Here is a 19,195-nt window from a genome sequence, read left to right as displayed (position 1 = left end):
CTACAGTTCACAGCAATGCCTGATCCTTGACCTGCTGAGTGAGGCCAGGGATCAAACCCGCAACCTCATGGTTCCCAGTCGGATTTGTTTCCGCTGCGCCATGACGGGAACTCCATGAGATTATATTCTTGAGTGCTGTCAGCAAGAGAGGAAATGAATTTAGAGTACAAATATATCATGTCAGATTGCAAGGAAATAAGCTTCTGACTGGACTTTGTCTGGTGGTCATTACCAATGTGGGCAGTCCCACTTCATCTGATTAAACATCCTAACCAAATTCCATGGTTGCTTCTCTCCTGGGCTGATCAGTTACCAATCTTGAGAGATTTTAGGACATCTGTGGCTTTAGAAGAAGGGAAGAAGCTTTGAAAAAGGGAAGTATCCTGGTAGAGTGTGGTCACTTGAAAATCACCAGCATAGTATTTTCCTGCTCCACTTGTTAAGAGATGGAATCTGTTTGAGTCTATTTCCTTCCCCTTGATCTTGGAATAGTCTAGCTCCACTGAACCTCCTGCTGAATGCAACTTTATGAGTGAGCTCCGAGAAACCAAGGAGTCACCCATCAACCTACAGGATAATGACAAATAGTACATGTTTGGGGATACCTAGCAATAGGTAACTGATAGAACAAACTTGTTCTGGGTGAAAACACTCAAGCCAGGATCCTATTATACCTTCCTGTAGTGTGTTGTTCTCCCTCCCCGCCGCGCCCCCTGCCGCATCATCAGGGTTAGGGAAAGAGGTCTTTCACATTCTAGTATGACTTAGATCAACCTGATTGCTTTCTTCTTCATTGGCAGCTGAAAGGGCTGCTAGGTGCTCACAACTTTGTTTTGTAAAGGAAGGAAGGTCGCTGATTTGGGAGCATGATTCATTTTGGAGGGAGGATTGTTTAGGAGAACAAGTCCTATAGCAGTTAGAGTATTCTATGGATCTGATAAGTGTTGCAGTAGGAGATAAAGAATTTTGAGAGGAAAAATGAGAAAGTACCAAGGAAATTTTTGCAAGTGTCTTGAATTGGTTTCACTCTTAAAGCAAGAAGGTGTGTTTTGGGTCGGGGGGAATCTTCCTTTATCCTACTCGTTTCATGCAGGACCTCTTTGCTTTTCTAGAACCCAGACTCAGACTACTTATTTTCTGTTGGGTCATGGCATGAATGGGTTTTTGAAAGCTGGCTTTGGGAATTTAACCACAATTTATGTTGTTGCAATAGAAAATGTTATCCCAACAACCAACTTGTAAATTAGAGCATTTTTAACTTCAGAGTGTTGGTGAGTTGCGGCCTGCTTTATATCCATGGTAGAGCTGACATTTGAAGAATAGACCAGCTATTTTCTACATTTCTCAAAATAGTAAATGTTAGACATGCCTAATAATTGTTTTTCAAGTCAGTAAATTGTTATAGTGATATAAAGTTAGGGCTTTTTCATATATTTAATTCTGTTATAGATTTGTTTCTAAGCCTCTTTCTCTCCATTTCTTTCTAAGGCCATTTAACATCTTTATATTCCATTGATATTGCTGACATAAATGAAAACATGCTTGTTAGGAAAAAATATCTTTTTAAAAATGGCTTTTTTGATAAATAATTTGTATGCTGTCAAGTTCATCCATCTAAAGGGTTTAGTTCAGTGGTTTGCGTATATTTTCAGAGTTGTACAGTTATTACTATAATCTCATGGTAGAACAGTTTCCCACCCCAAGAAGAAACTTTGTACCTATTGGTGGTCCACTCCTCGATCTTGTCCCCCCCCCACCCCAACCCCAACCCCACAAATCTTTCCATCACTATAAATTTCCCTGTTTTAGACTTTTCATGTACATGGAACCATATAATATGTGGTCTTCTATGGTAGGCTTCTGTCACTTGATGTAATGTTTTTGAGCTTTGTCCATGTTGTAGCATGTATTCACACTAAGAAGGAAAATAATTTACCCACCATGGATGTGTAACCGTCGTTTAACACTTTTACCGTGTATTTTATTCAAACAGAAACAACAAATGGGCTGTATAACACATGTAAGCTACACAACATGACAAAATGAACAGCTGGGTTCCCACCACTCAAGAACAAGAGTGGTACTGATCCCGTTGTCTCTACCCAGGAATTTCATTCCTTCCCTATTCCCCAACCTCTTACCTTACACATGTTTCCTATTACAACACATTTATTTTGCTTGCTATTTAATTAAAAATAGATTTTTCTGCAGCTCCCCCCCCCCCATATTATGTTTCTTAGATTGCTTTGTGTTGCATTTAGTTCTGCCTTTTTGGATTTCACTGCTTTTTTAGTTTTCAATGTGAATGTATAGAATGAGTAGATTTTTGGAGTGTTTCTACTATTTTACTTAATAGGAGTGAGGATGCAACAAATTTTCTTGAACTGCTCTATATACATGAGGAAAGATTCCTCTAGGGCTCATTCTTAGCAGTAGAAATAGCACGTGGTGGTTTATGAGGATATTTGATTCTTCACAGTTGCTATGCCAATTCACACTTTAATCTGCATCACATGGGAATTCTCTATGATCCACATCCTCATCAACACTTGATATAATCAGACTTCTTAATTTTTGCCAATCCAAAAGAATGCAGAAAATGGGGATCTTCATTTGTACCTTCTTGATTACTTGTGAGGTTGATTATGAAATTTTAAAAACTCCCATTCAAATCTCCGTCTTTAAAAAAATTCCTATTTATGTCATTTTTTTTTTCTCTTGGAAGGTTATGTTTCTTCACAGTAGTTGTCTGTGTATTTGGGATTCTATTCATTTGTTATATGTACTTCAAGTATCCTTCAACTTGAGGGCTGCCTTTTTACTCTTTTTATGAAGTCCTTTCCTCTGGCTGGCTTCAGGATTTTCCTTTTCTCTTTGATTTCCCCACAGTTTGATTCTGATTATTACGGGTATATGTCTGTTTTATTTATCCTGATTGGGGTTCTCTGAGCTTCTTGGATTTTATGATTTGTTATCTTTTGTTAATTTTTGGAAAATTCTTTGTCATTGTCTTTTGGTTTTTCTAAATTTTTTTTTTTATTAGAATACAGTTGATTTACATGGATGTTCTGTCAATTTCTACTCTATAGTAAAGTGAACCAGTCATACACACACACACACACACACAAACACACATACACATTCCCTTTCTTATATTTCATAATAGTCTATACTAAGAGGTTAGATAGAGTTTCCCTGTGCTGTGGAGCAGGACCTCATTGCTTATCTATTCTAAATGTGGTAGTTTGCATCTGACTAATAACCAAACTCCTTGTCCAGCCCACTCCTTCCCCTCTCCCACTTGGCAACCACAAGTCTGTTTTCTCTGTCAGTGAGTGTGTTTCTGTTTTGTAGATAGGTTCATTTGTGCCATATTTTAGATTCCACATATACGAGATACTATATTGTAGTTGTCTTTCTCTGTTTGACTTTGCTTAGTATGAGAATCTCTAGTTTCATCCATGTTGTTGCAAATGGCATGATTTCGTTCTTTTTTATGGCTGAGTTGTATTCCATTGTATATATGTACCACACCTTCTTAATCTATTCATCTGTCAGTGGACATTTAGGTGCTTCCATGTCTTGGCGATTAGAAGTAGTACTGCTGTGAACATGAGATACTGCTGTGAACATCTTTTTGAATGAGAGTTTTTTATGGATATATGCCCAGGAGTGGGATTGCTAGATCATATGGTAGTTCTGTATGTTATTTTCCTTTCAAATAACTCTTCTGTTTGGATCTCTTTCTCTTCTTCTGGGACTCCAATTACACTATTGGATCCTTTGAAATTGCTCCATCTTCTTCTGGGACTCCAGTTACACTATTGGACCCTTTGAAATTGCTCCATGGATGTTCTGTCTGTCTGCTGCTCCTTCCCACTTTTTTAATCCCCACTCCCAATTATTATTCCAGTTTGAATAATTTCTTTCTTTTTTTTTCCTTTTTTTTTTGTTTTTGTTTTTTAGGGCCACACCCATGGCAAGCATATGGAAGTTTCCAGGTTAGGGGTTGCATCAGAGCTATAGCTGCCATAGCAACACGGGATCTGAGCTGCGTCTGGGACCTACATTACAGCTCACAGCAACATCAGATCCTTAACCCACTGAGTGAGGCCAGGGGATCAAACCCTCATCTTCATGGATACTAGTCGGATTTGTTTCTGCTGCACCACAATGGGAACTCTCCATAGTTATTTTTAAATAATGTATGATAATTCCTATGCCTAGGTCATCCCTGAGTCTATTCTGTTGATCACTTTGTCTCTTGAGTAATAGATTTTTCTGTTTATGCATTTTTATGATTTTTATAATTTTTGATCAACTATAGACATTTTATGTAGATTGCTGATAAATAGTATTTATCCCCAGAAAAGCACATGTCTCTTCTTTGGTTGAGCCATCAGTGTGGGATTGAGTTGGTCTCATCAGTAGTTGAGATGCGTTTAAATTTTGTTGGTGGTGGTCTTTCTGTCATTGTGCCACAGGCTTTGAATTCCAGGGGCCGGCTGCTCTTGCCTTATCTTTAAAGTAGGGTCTGTGGTACCTCGCTGTCCTCAGTCTTCCTGCCGCCCCTTCTCAGCTTTGGCTGTACCTTAACATCACGTCCTTGCAACAGGCTGCTGGTAGTGGTTTCTCCTTACCAGGCTCCTGGTAGAGGAAGGGGGTGGTTCTCAGTTCCTCTGGTCTCGTGTTAGGAAGCTTTGTGGGCCTGGGCCCTGGGGAATGCTGGGCCCCCTCTGCTGCAGCCAGACCTGATCAGAATCCACTGAGGGTGTTGGGAGACAGTTTCCTGCCCTTTCTCTGGAGGCGGTGGAGCTTTGCTCTTGTCCTGGGAAGGGAGGAAGGTTTCCTGCCTCTGCTCCCCCATGCAGACAGGTTTTGCTGCTTCTCCTCCTCCCAAAGCAGGGTCTCTGCCTGGGGACTGGGCACTGGAGGATTTGCTTTATTTACCAGAATGGCTTAAGGCTCTTCCTTAAGGCCATTTTTAAAAAAAATTGAGATCTCACTCATATACCATGACATCCCTTAAAAATATACAGTTCAGTAGTATTTTGTAAATTTTTTCAACCAGAAGCGCTATTTAATTGCAGAGCATTTTCATCACCCTAAAAAGAAACTCTCTTTTTTTTTTTTTTTTTTTTTTTTGGCCACACCTGAAGAATGTGGGAATTCTCAGGCCAGGGATTGAACCTCTGCCACAGCAGTCATCTGAGCTGCTGCAGTGACAATGCCAGATCCTTAACCCACTGTGCAAACCAGGGAACCCCAGAAATCTCTACCCTTGATTGGTAGAGAGTTCATTTCATTCTCCCTTCAGCTAGTCACCCACTGATCTGTTTTCTGTCCCTTTGGATTTAAGATTCCTGTTCTTATAAATGGGATCATACAATATGTGGCTTTTTGGGTCTGGTTTCTTTTACTTGGCATGAAGTTTTCATGGTTCATCCATGCTGTAATATCATGTACTTCATTTTTTTTTTTTTAATGTCCAGAACACATTTTGCTTATTTAGTCATCAGTTGATGGGCATTTGTATTGTTTCCATGGGGAGGGCTATTATAAATGATGCTTCTATGAACATTTGCATACACGTTTTTGCAAGAAAATAGGTTTTCATTGTTCTTATATACATGCCTAGGAGTGGAGTTGAGTCATGTGGTAACTTTAGGTTTAACTTCGAAAAACTGCCAGACTATTTTGCAAAGTGATTTCAGCATTTGACCTTTATAGCAGCAGCGTATGAGGTAATAGCTGGAGTTTTAAAATAGGTATTTATCTGTAATAGGGCAGATTTCTTCCTCATAGTCTTTTTCATGAGTCTTGCCTCTTTTAGGCTTTGGTGTCTTAGTATGAATTTCAGAATCAGCTTGTCCAATTTCTCTAAGAGTCCTGTTGATAGTTTTATTAAATTGCATTGAATTCATGAACTGTTTGGGAAAGAACTGACATGTTTACAGTAGTAAGTTTTGTATGTCTGTTCATCAATTTTCATTTATTAAGTATATTTCAGTCAAAACTTTTCTTCATATAGCTCCTTGATATCTTTTGATTAATTTATTCTTAGGTGCCTTAAAGTTTTTATGGCTGGTAAATACAAAATGCCATGGTCTATGTCTTTTTTCTAGTTATTTGAATTTTTGGTATAGCTTTAGAGTTTTCAAATAATGCAGCTAATAACAAGTCTGTTTCTTCCTTGCCAATCTTTATACTGTTTGGTTCCCCCCTCCCCTCACCCCACCCCTCACCCCTGCTGGCTAGAACTTCCTAAAAATATGTTTTTCTTCAAGTCTAAGATAGATATTAATATAACTACCCTTTTTGTGTGTGTGAGGGGGGTTTATGTGTGTGGTAGCACTTAAAAAAAAACTTCCTCATTTTCAACCTTTATATCCATATGTTTTAGGTGTCGCTTGCTCCTGCACTCCCCACCCCCAATTTCATGGTCTGGCGAGGTTAGTCTACTTGGGTTTCTTTATTTTTATAACTGACTTAACTTATTTCTGCCACCTTTTTTTTTTTAAAAAAAAAAAACCTCTATTTGTACCTTTTTAAATTAAATTACTATACCACTGGTTTAGAAGTTTTCCATTGCTATTCTTTCACTATTGCCCTTGAAATTTTACCATGAATATTTAAAAGTCGTATGTTAGATCTCTTCATGAGAAAATATGAGGACCTTGGAGTTTGTTCAGTAGGTTAAGGATCTGGTATTGTCACTGCTATAGCTCAGGTCGCTGCTATGGTAAAGGGTTCATCCCCTGGCCTGGGAACTTCTGCATGCCGTGGGCACAGCCAAAAAAAGAAAAAAAAAAAGAAAATAAGAAGACCTTAAAATATTTTAATTTTCATACTGCCCCTTGACTTTTGCTATGGTTCAGTATTTTAGTTAGAAGCTCACAGATTAGCTGTAACTTTTGTTAGATTTTCCTACATTTTTACCATTTTATTTGCCCACCATTCTGTTTGTGTATTGTAGACCTTGCTTCTGGAATAAGTCCATCCTGTAGACACCCTCTTAGTGTAGGTCCGTCGGTGATCAGGTCTTTCCATTTGGGTGTATATCGGAAATGTGCTTTTTTCAAAGTCTTTCTTGAATATCCGAGAATGCGTAGTTGTTTTCTCTTCGCATTTTGAGAACATTCCACTGTCTCCTTTCCCTGTTGATATTGAGAAGTGATTGTCAGTCTGCTTGTTTCTTTGTAGATCATCCGTCTTTTCTCTTAGGATTTTTTAAAGCTTTTTCTTAATGTTGTACAGTTGGATTGAAATGTGTCTCAGCACAGTTATCCCTCCTCCCTCCACCTACCCACTCACCCTGCAGTTCTTTTTTTTTTTTTTTTTTTTTTTTTTTTGGTCTTTTGTCTTTCTAAGGCTGCACCCACAGCATATGGAGGTTCCCAAGCTAGGGGTTGAATCGGAGCTATAGCCGCTGGCCTACACCACAGCTATAGTAACACCAGATCTGAGCCATGTCTGCGACCTACACCACAACTCACAGCAATGCTGGATCCTTAACCCACTAAGCGAGACCAGGGATTGAACTTGGCTCCTCATGGATGCTAGTTGGATTTGTTTCTGCTGAGCCACAATGGGAACTCTCAAACCATATTTTATATAAAATGGATCCACTGTATTTTTTCCTATGGCTGTGCCATAATTCCGTCCATTTCTCCTTTTAGCTAAATGCAGCCAGATTCCCTAAGACCTCACTGTCTTCTCATGAATCATCCTGGACATAGTCCCTCCTTAAGCTTTTTGTAAATATCGCTTGAGTGCTTACTCATGCAAGGTATGATGATAAGCTCTTTATGTGAATTATGTGCATTTATCTTCATAACCAACCCAGAGCGAGGTGCCATTATTTTCACTTTACAGAGAAGAAAGCAATGGCCCAGAGAGGTCCCATGACTCCCCCAGGGTCACGCAGCTGAGGGTGAGCATAGGCAGCCTGACTCCAGAGTCGATGGTGTATCTGAGCCTCCCCCCATGCCTGTGCTATTCAGAATTTGGCATATGGGCCACTCTTCTTCGTTACCAGACCAAGGGGAGATAAGTTCTTAATCCATCATCCAGTGTAAACATTTGGCAACTTCTCTAGCAATTTCTCATTGCTCTGTGTCCAAGCAAGTGACCAGTGGACTTCTTGTACCAGATGTAAACTAGTTTGGGTGTTGTTGAATTCACGGAGCAAAGGCTGTGTGTGGAGCTGTGTTCTGGTCCCGTCTAATCAGATGTGCACAGTGGGATGTATTGTCCCCTGCAGATGGGTGGTGAGGACTGATCTCTCACTAAAGCTGGTTTGTGAGGCACTACAGCTTGATCAGACTTGGTGACCATCAGGGTTCTTTTTAACATCAAAATTCTCTGAGTTGTTCTTGTCCTGCAAGTCACTGTTTGTAGCTGTTTCTTTCCTCTCTTGCCCTGTGTTCTTGGAGCACTGGCCTAGGCATTGTGCCTGGGCAGAATAGCACGGTCGTGAGGCCTGGTAATGATTCTGCTCTGACCCCTCTGTGCTGAGTGAATTGCTGGCAGTGCACTGGAAGAAAGTAAATCATAGAAGTGCTTTCATCTATCAGCGATTAATTGTGTTTGTGGGCCGGTATGCAGTGTGTGGAGGAAGCACAAAATAACCCAATGCTTCCACCGACTAAATAGAGAATTGTAATTCTCAGGCATGGAATTGAAATCGCTTCCCTAGTCCTTCTAATAGAAGAAATGCGGGCATGGGCTTTGGGCTTGTCGCATGTACCACCTGTCATCTGCCCCTGCAGTACTGGCATTTCAAATGTTCGACTGCAGGACTGCTGCAGGCTGGTCGTTTGTGTTGATAAAACCACGGGCATGACTGATGTTCAGGCCTATCCTATCAGAGGTGCCAACCATCAGTCAGGAGCTCTGCCGAATGCCGTGCATTGCCCAGGACAATCGATCTGGGCAGCGGTGCACCTAATAAATGACAGCAGAGAAAGAACAGAGCGCTATTCAGTTGGGTGGATTCTGCTATCCAGACAGTTCAGTTTCAGATGCTATTTCAAACTGAGGCGTTAAGATCGTTAAAATTTAGATGTAAGTGACTAAGCAACAGAATAGCAAATTTTAAGAATTAGAATAATACGTTTAAATAGATTCCTAAATGTATGTGTGTATATGTATAACTGAATCACTTTGTTGTACAGCACTGTATCACAACACTGTAAGTCAACTGTACTTCAATACACTTTTAAAAAATGAAAAAAGATTCCTAAATTTAAAGAATTTAAATAATTAAAATACTCAATAGAGCCTGCCTGGATTCTTAAGCATTAGTGCCTCAACGTATCTTATTATGATTTTCTGTTATTAAAGCAAGCCAGCATTCAATTTAAAACTAATTGTTTTCAAACAAATGCAAATGTGTTATCTTGGTGGGCACTTGGACTTTCTCTTGATTATATTCTTGACCTCCACCTGCTATCAAATAGAGGTTGCCCATATTTCTTGCTTTGGGAGCTCTCTTGTTTCTTATTCTTGACAGATCATGAGTTTCATCATCTTACATAATTTTGGTTTTGGCACTTGGATTTTTCTCATCAGCAGTCAGCTATTGTTGAGAGTTTTTGAATTCTCTTTCTGTCCTAACCCTGGATCTCCAAAATAGCCCTGGTAAAGAGCAGAAGCACTGAACAATCACACTGGAATCTCCTCTCAAATTTGCATCCCGGTCATAATAGCAGTGGGTCAGAATGATTTCCTTATCAGCAGAAAATTGTGCTCACCACGACTATGGTTGCCTACATATGTGGTGACTCAGGAGGAAATGATTTCTTCTAAGAATTTTTGTGTGTGTGTTTATTTTTTCCCAGAGGACTTTGGTAAATTGCTGTCGTCTCTCCCCTTCCTCCCACCCCACCAGCTTCGCCCTTTTGGGGCGGCAGTTTTTGTAGAAGAGGGATAGAATGGTGGAGATTTACTTTATGTTCTAGTCCTCATATCCCCCAGATATGGAGTGATCACCGCTGGGTGAGCAGCAAAATCGCCCGACCCTGCTCAGTAAGATTATAACATATCACTCTACTTTTGAGCATACAGTTAGAACTTGACTGAACAGGAAGGTATTATCACATTTTAAAAATTGAAGTATAGTTGCCGTACAATATTAAATAAGTTGCAGCTGTGCAGTAGTGTGATTAACAATTTTAAATTATTCTGTTATAGTTATTATAAAGCATTGATTAACAGTTTTAAATTATATTCCATTTATAGTTATTATAAAGCATTCTCTATATTCTGTGTTGTACAATATATCCCTATAGCTTATTTTATACCTAATCATTTGTGCCTCTCACTCCTTTACCCCTAGAATGCCCCTCTCTCCCTTCCCTCTCCATACTAGTAACCATTGGTTCTTTATGTCTTTAATCACAGATTTTTAAATTTCCCCTAGATTTTCTTAATCTTCAACTCAACAAACATACACACCAGCGTTCCTAATTTTGGGGTCCATATCTTCTTTTGAGAGTCTCAGAGTTACAGGCCAACCTTGATTGATTTATCTAGCTTTGGAAACAGAGTTTGATTTTTGAATTTGGATGTATTAGGTATGCTGAGATTTTCAAGCATTTCAGGTAAGAAGGGAAATATAGTGTTAAAACCTGATGAGATTTCATAAATTAGCCTATTTTATCTCCACTCTGTCCACCTGTTGCAAATGGCACGTGAGGCTGCCTATTTTGCTCCTAGGCCTTTGTTTACCTAGCTCTTGGCTTCTTTAGGGGAAATAAACTGGAAAGGTAGTTTGTTTTACAGCCTAAATAAAAAGGCCTATTTTGGAGAGTTCCCATCGTGGCTCAGAAGAAACAAACCCAATTAGTATCCATAAGGATGCGGGTTCAATCCCTGGTCTTGCTCATTGGGTTAAGGATCTGGTGATGCCATGAACTGTGGTGTTGGTCGCAGACACGGCTTGGATATGGTGTTGCCGTGGTATAGTCCTGCAGTCGTAGCTCCTATTTGACCCCTAGCTGGGAACTTAGTATGCTTGCAGCCCTAAAAAGAGCAGGGGGTGCAGGGGGTGGGGTGCGGAGGAAAGGCCTATTTTGGAGTTTAGGAGAACAACAAGCCAGGACTTCAGATTCAAACTGAGAAGATAATGTATGGAGAACTGGGAGAAAGCTTCAGGGAGAAATCCAAATGGATGCTTCCCACTTGTCTGCGATGCATGGCACGAACTCTGATAATCACGTTTAACCATGGTTGTCGGTACCCTAGATCTGATCTTTTAAACAATTTTCTCTGGGGCTGTATTGGATACAGCACTTTTGTCTTTTGTCCTCATTTATGTGTGAGTTCCTAAAAATGCTTTGTGACCAGTTGGAACAAGGGCGAGCTAGGGCTTTGTTCAGGGGACCTGGACTCTTACCCTCCAGGTGTTCAGATGCTGTGGGAGGCAGAGTAACAGTCCCTGGTGCGAAGACTTAGTTAAAGGAGGCCTTTATCAAGATCTGTGTTAGGCCTAGTTAAGCCTTTGTTTAAGTAGATAGGCTTCAACCAGTTTCCAAAGAACAGTTCCTCCTGTTTTTCATGGGTCCTGAGAGTGGCATTTTCTGTTAATAGATTTTGCCTAGAAATAAGTGCCTGTTCTGAAACAGTGAAGAATTTGTCTGTTAAAGCCTCAGTCTCTCATGACTGTTACTTACTTGGGAAGGCCCTTTAGAGCAGATCTGGCTCTAACATCTCCCTCTCCCAGTCCTTTTTCTTTTGTTCTTTTTACTGCTGCACCTGAAGCATATGGAAGTTCCTGGGCTAGGGGTCCAATTGGAGTTGCATCTGCCCGTCTACACCACAGCAACACCGCATCCAAGCCACATCTGTGACCTACACCATAGCTCGAAGCAACACTGGATCCTTAACCTACTGAGCAGGGCCCAGGATCAAACCCACAACCTCGCCGACACCCTGTCAGGTTCTTAACCTGTTAAGCCATAACAGGCACTCCTCCCAATCCTTTCTAAATGTGCTACTTTCCATGGGAAAAATTTCAAAGGAAACTAGGTGTTCTGTGAAGCACAGACCCTGCCATTTTGATCAAAGTTTTTTTCCTTAATGGGTTATAATTCACATACCATAAAATCCATCCTTTTAAAATGTACAGTTAACGGCTTTTAGTATATTCACAAGGTTACATATACTGTTGGTACTAATTCCACAACGTTTTGACACCCTAGAAGAAACCCAGTACTCAGAAGCAGTCCTTTCTCGTTGCCCCACCTCTACCGCCCAGCCCCTGGCAACCACTAAGCTACTTTCTGTTCCAAAGTTCTGTTTTATATTACATTGAAATTTGTTGTCCCTGTAACTCAGTGGTTAGATGAAATGTGGGGACAGGGAGGAGTGGTGGTTGGAAGTTACATGAATAAACTCTTAGGATCTAGCCTTTTACTTTTAACTTCTCATTTCTAGATCCCTATGCCAAGGGGAAGGTGGTCTGCTGAGCCTCTGAGTGGTTCTCAGTTACTGTTTATGGGTGCATTAACCAGTCATCTAAAACAGGGAAGGTCTGGTAACATGCAAGAAGTCGAGTCTGACCAGATAATGAAATGAATTGATGGCCAGCAGACTTCTGAATTCTAAGTGCAGAAACACCTGCAAAGGCATTACAGTTCCTCTGGACCTTTTTGTCCTGTAGCTTTTAGAATAATCAGAATTCAAATCGTATAGAACTTCATCAGTCAAAACCAGAAAAACAGGTAGCTCGAACAGATTGCCGGGTTGGATATGTGTGTCAAATATGCCTTAAATAAATGCTTTGGATTCCTTCCCACTGCACTGGTAGGAGAGCTTGAAGTTTGCAAGTTTTGAAGCCGAGTGGGGATGAATTTAAAGAGGAGGCCAAGTGCCAGTCCTCAGAATCCCTAGACCATCCCCGTAAAGGGTATGACCTTGAGAAGCTTTACGACCTTGGGAAGCGCTAATGAATTACGGAGTGTGTAAGGGAGCCCCTGGGAACCTAGGGCCTGCTTACCCTGTGCTCTTGGCCACTAATAAACTTGTTAGCGCCGTGTTCCTTGTTGCCCAACCATCCTGGCCTGTCCCAGGTGGCTTCTTGAAGGACTGGAGTGCCAGACCTCCTCCCAAAGTTTCCATTTTCTATGTAGCCCTGTTTTTCAGTCTAAGTACTGCATTTGGCTCTCTTTGGTAGGTTTGCTTGCCAGGCACTGGCGTCTTCCCCCCCAGGCGACTGTGATGGAGAGCAGGGAGGATGAACTCCCCAGAAACCATGGCTCTCAAGGTGTGGGTGTTGGGGAAGCCAGTGCCTACATACAGAAATCCAAACCAGCTGAGGCGGAAGTAGTTGTTGAACCTTTTGAGATAAAGGGTGGTAATTGTTTAATGTGGATGCCCTTTTGTCTCTTGCCCTCTGGCTCTCTTGTATTATGGTAAGCGACAGGTTCTAGAGGTTTGGAGTTGATGATGCAGCTCTCCTTTCCTAGAGTTAGCAGGTGAAACAGAAATGCATTATTTGGGATTAATGTGTCAAAATGTTGCAGTTTAAAAAGCTCTTTGAATAGAGTTGCCTCTGTTAAAAGTAGGTACCCTTTTTCTAAAAAGATGCATTTCCTTCAAGGATGGGTAGATGTTTCTGTTTGTTCTCTTAAAACATAGGTAGAGGAAGAGATCTACAGAAAAGAAATTTCTCCTTTACACTGAATGATACCAGATCCTCTTTTCTTCTGTTTTTAATATTCCCTGATGCCTGTCTTTGCCCTCATCTCCAAAAAATTCCCTGTAGGGAAATAAATAAATGGAAGATGGAACTCCTCTCATCCATCCTTACTCTTCACCACCTGGATTCTCACTACTTTGCAGTAATGACTTTTTAGCCGTTTGCTCTATTTCCTTCTAGTAAATATTCAGTGAACATGTAAACTTTTCTTTTTTTCTTGCTTTTTAGGGCTATACCCTACCCACAGCATATAGAAGTTCCCACACTAGGGGTCAAATTGGAGCTGTAGCTGCCGGCTTACCCCACAGCCACAGCAATGCCAGATCTGAGCCATATCTACCGCCTATATAGCACAGCTCACGGCAATGCCGGGTCCTTAACCCACTGAGCAGCCCAGGGATCAAACCTGCCTCCTCATGTATACTAGTTGGATTTGTTTCCGTTGCACCACAGCAGAAACTCTCATGAACATGTAAATTAATCCATGTATATCTGCATTGCCTTTTAAATTGCACATCCAAACCCCTTCAGTAACATCTTAAAGAGGTGACATGATTTCACTCTTCTATGCTTCAGTAGAATATGATCCCTAGATACTTTGATTCTGAACCTTTGTGATGTGGAGACTTGGAGAAAGAGATCATTAATTGATGCACATACCGCAGCATTGGACCTGTCTGCCATATGAAAGCAGCTTTTTGCATTCTGGTGATGGACTCAGGATTGTGTCCAGAAATTGCAAAACCGTCTTTGTTAATGCATTTGGAATCTCCTTGTAATAAGAGGGGTGGGTGCAGAGTACAGGGAGGTCCTTTGGGGGAAGATTTGCTTTGATGGTTGCTACTGAGTTCCTCCTGTCTTTTGTGCTTTTTGGGGTGTATTGGTTCACAGTTAAAAATAGAGCTCTAATTAAAACAGGTGCCCTCTTTGGAAATAAGAACTATGTTTCAATAAGTAAACTCCTGTTTCCTTAACATATTTTTTTTGGTTTTAATTTATTTTTAATTTATTTTTCTGTTTTAACAGCAAGCCAGGGCTGAGCAGGAAGAAGAATTCATCAGTAACACTTTATTCAAGAAAATTCAGGCTTTGCAGAAGGAGAAGGAAACCCTTGCTGTAAATTATGAGAAGGAAGAAGAGTTCCTCACTAATGAGCTCTCCAGAAAATTGATGCAGGTAAATTACCTTTCCTACCCTCTCATCTTCTCTGCCTATTTTCTTCTCCAGGAAAAAAAAAAAAATGACTTTGATACAGCACTTTGCTTGAAACATTTGCTGATGAGGTTGTAGGTAAAATTCTTTAGAGATTAGAAATACCTTGTAAAGATGGCAGCAATGTAATACTCAAGACTGTGGTTCCCAGCTCATCTGCTTAGGAAAGGTAAGAGATTTTATACCCTGACTGTTTCCAGAAATTGCTGATGAGCCTGAGTTCATCAGAGTCACAGTAAATGCTGTATGTGATATTTTGGAAACGGGAGGAGTAACACCAAAGGGAAGATTTCTTTCCCCTTTAATGTTGAATCTATGATAAATAACCGTTTTTGGCAACCAGAGTGGGTCTTTTGCACTAATAGATGAGAACGCAAAGTGAAATGTCAATTTGGGGGGAGAAAAATAAACGTATCTGTGATAGTTAAAATTATACACAATCAATTTGTTCAAATGGGTAATATGTTACTGAACAAATAACAGATGGCTTCTGTTTTTTTGTTTTGTTTTTTGTCTTTTTGCCTTGTCTAGGGCCGCACTCACGGCATATGGAGGTTCCCAAGCTAGGGGTCTAATCTACAGCTGCCGGCCTACACCAGAGCCACAGCAACTCGGATCCAAACCGAGTCTGCCACCTACACCACAGCTCACGGTAACGCCGGATCCTTAACCCACTGAGCAAGGCCAGGGATTGAATCTGCAACCTCATGGTTCCTAGTCAGATTTGTCAACCACTGAGCCGTGACGGGAACTCCGACTGCTTTTGAAACAACATTAATCACTGACAGTATATAGAAAACAACACACAAAACATATAAATAAAAGTTTTGATTCTTCTAGTTCAGAGATTCTCCCCCTTTCCTGGTTCTTTAAACAAAAAAAAAATTTTTTTTTTTTTTGGCCACACCTGTAGCACATGCAAATTCCTGGGCCAGGGATCAAACCTGAATCACTGCAACCACCCAAGCCACTGCAATGACAACACCAGATCCTTAACCATTGTGCCACAGGAGTGCTCCCCCTCCTGTTGGTTTGTTTGTTTTTTCCCCTTGACGCTTACCGGTCAAGTATGAAAGTAAAATTTGTTTGGGGCAAATATTTTGTGGGTTATTTAGTATGACCTTGAGAATAAGCAGGACATTGAGTTTTCATTATTTAGCACAGCATGTCCAGAATAGTGGGCAGGTATAAAATTATCTAAGGAGAACCATTATTACCATTTTGTCAAATGGCTGTAAAAGGTAGAAATACTTCCTTATATTTTCTGTTCACTGTTATTACTAACAATTTCACTCACTGATTTGATTGAAATGTGTGTTTTAGTGAGATTATGATAAAAGGATATTTGGGCTTTTAAAAAACTTTCTAAATTCCCTTCTTACCTTCTAACATATAAAATATTGGAAGAGAGGATCAGGAGCTTTAGTGTTAAGATTATGCAGTGGTCTGGGCAACTCCTACCCCATCTTTTTTTTATTCTCATTTTCCTACCTAATTACTGAATAAAGACAGCATTACAGTCTTGTACAAAATTTGATTTATATGGTAACTGTTGGAATGTGAAGGATAGAAGTACCCAGACATTATTATCTAGCAGAGATTTATGGCATAATTTCTGCATTGAGACCTTTTCTTTATCTCTGTGCATTCTGATTTAGAGAGACCATGAGGGAGAAGGTGAGTTTGACCTTTGACTCTATCTCATCTTGGCAGCATTAGACTAATTATGCTGCATGTTGCTTCTAGAACTAGAAGGATACAATTATGGTTTGCTTGTTTTTTTTTTTTTTTTTTTTTTTGAGTTTAGTGTGTAATCAGATGCCTTCTTTTTTTGCTTTTTAGGGCCACACCCCTGGCATATGGAGATCCTCAGGCTAGGGGTCCATTTGGAGCTGCAGCTGCTGGCCTACACCACAGCCACAGCAACACTGGATCCTTAATCCATTGAGTGAGGCCAGGAATCGAACCTGCATCCTCATGGATCCTAGTCAGGTTCATTAACCTCTAAGCCATGAAGGGAACTCCCAGATGCCTTCATTTTTAATACTTACCCACTTTTGGGGAGTTCTCTGGTGATTCAGGGGCTTACGAGTCTGGCTTTGTCACTGCAGGGATTTGAGTCACTGCTGTGGCGTGGGTTTAAGCCCTGGCCTGGGACCCTCCACATGCTGCTGGTACATCCAGAAAAACCAAAACTAACAAGAAACACTTTTTATTTTTAGCTTGTATAGTTCTTGTATTTGGAATCTTTGATTGAAGTATGCTATAAAGCAGTCAGAACCTAGCCAGATATGCCCCTTTTCTCTATAAAGATTCATTTTCATTGTGAGTGGTTCTGCCATGTGTAGTTTATAACCAGCCTCTGATTCACTTACAATCATGACCTACATACTTTCCAAGGACATGGATGTCCCTTAAATAAGCTACTGAATAGAAAGAATGAGTAAGAGCCATGTGCAACAGAAAACAAGGTTAGTTGTAGGAATACACTTGGTGGAAGAAGATTTGAATGGGAAATTTAAGCTCTGAGCATCCTGTAAATCTACAACCTGGAGAAATGTAATGACTTGTTTTCATAGTTCCTCCATTAAAAAAATAGTTTTACTTGATCAGGAGAAAAAAATGTTCATATATTTAAAAACAAATTTTTTGAGGGACATGGATCTTTTTAAGACTGAATAATATTCAAACTGAACAACGTAAGAAACTGTTCTTGCCAAAAGTAGTCTGTAATGTGGAACATTGGTCTTTGGCCCTCAGTTAAAAGACAAAGTCCCAGAGTTCCCATTGTGGCTCAGTGGGTTAAGAATCCAACATAGTGTCTGCGAGGATGCCGGTTCCATCCCTGGCCTTGCTTGGTGGGTTAAGGATCCTGTGTTGCTGCAAGCTACAGTGTATGTTGCACATGTGGCTCAGATCTGGTGTTGCCATGGCTGTGGTGTAGGCCAGCAGCTACAGCTCTGATTTGACCCCTGGCCCGGGAGTTTCCACATGCAGCAGGTGTGATCCTAAAAAGAAAACAGAAAAAAATTCAAAAAAACATAGCATCCCTTGTGAGGGTGTAAATCTGTTCTTTGGGGAGCTTTAGGTGGGTCTGTAGCCGGTTAGCGATCTCACCTGTAGAATCTGGACAGATGGTCAGCATGTCTCTGAGACTATCTTTCATTAATCCCAGCTTCTATTTTCTGGGGAAATACACATAATGTAAAATTAACCACTTCAGTCTTTTTTGAGTGTATAATGCAGTGGCATTAAGTACATTCATATTGTTAGGCAACTGTTACCACCATCTATCCCCAGAACCTTTTCAAACTGTAACTCCGAACCCATTTAAAAATAGCCCCTCGTTCCTCGCTCCTGGTTCTTATTTAGACTTTTGAAAGGACACGGGTGGCTGGCTGTTTGAGGTTGAGGTCTCTGGCAAGTTCTGGAGCTATGTCTGTCCTGTGGCATGGTGGGTGGCCCCTGACTTAAGACACCAGGCATCACAACATGCCATTTTGTGGTAAATTCCTGAGAACGCCTCTTTGGCCAGTTGGAAGGCTTTTGTATGGCTTTGTGGACAAAGGGCTATAGGCCTGCTGTCCCCACTTAAGCGTTTCAGCCAGTCCTTTGTTGAAGTCTCACATTTTCTGCCACCCAATATGGAAGAACTGATCTCCATCTGGAAGATTTTTAAGAGTAATTGGTACCAATAGACTTTTCCCAACTGTGTGATTACTTGAATATGGCTCTCTAGGATGTTGGCTTCTGGATAAGACCTTACTGTGATGGCCTCCGAAGAGAAACTCTGCTGCAGGTGCCACTGATGGACAGATGAGTAAATTGTTCACCAGGAAAGTGCTTAGTGTTTTTCACCCAAAGGCCCCTGAGAGGCTATTTCTAGAACGGTTTTGGGTTTTGTCACTGTACTCTGGCTGTTGAGTCCGATAGTGATTGAACAATGCTTTTATGTGCATTTCAAAAGAATTCTTTGGTCCTGAGAACAAAATGAGATTATTGCTATAGAGAAGATGGCTCCCTTCCCACCTGCTACAACAGAGATGCTAGCTAGTACCTTTAAAAACTGAACCACATTTAAGTTTAGATGAGTGGAAATCCCTTGCCTTTTTAGAAGATCAAGTTTAGGAGGTAGCTTTGACACCTCCAAATATGATAATCCTCTCTGAAACAAAAAGCCAAAAAAGAGCATGTAGCTTTTCTCTCCAGTTTTTGTGCATATCTACCAGGTAGGCAGAAATCATACCTTGATTTTGTAAAAACTCTTGTCTGAAAAGTCTA

General features: G+C 40.6%; 1 protein-coding gene across 2 annotated transcripts in view; it reads left to right on the top strand.

Annotated features, from left to right (window-relative positions):
- CCDC6 (coiled-coil domain containing 6) overlaps positions 1–19,195 on the top strand; it is a 124,420-nt gene that overhangs the window by 47,872 nt on the left and 57,353 nt on the right. For both annotated transcript variants that reach the window (XR_014827962.1, XM_001929282.6), the window contains exon 2: positions 14,729–14,878. Coding sequence is in view for 1 of the 2 variants with exons in the window: in XM_001929282.6 (XP_001929317.3) it covers positions 14,729–14,878 (150 nt within the window). In the remaining variant the exon portion in view is untranslated. The remainder of the gene's footprint in view (positions 1–14,728; positions 14,879–19,195) is intronic.

The sequence above is a fragment of the Sus scrofa genome, chromosome 14 (assembly GCF_054392235.1).
Source record: "Sus scrofa isolate SSC_HxYL_T2T_F1_AM1 chromosome 14, Sscrofa_HxYL_maternal_Yorkshire_Landrace_v2.0, whole genome shotgun sequence".
Classification (NCBI taxonomy): Eukaryota; Metazoa; Chordata; class Mammalia; order Artiodactyla; family Suidae; genus Sus; species Sus scrofa.
Note: the sequence above shows the minus strand (reverse complement) of the source record. Positions and strands in the feature narration are given on the sequence as shown.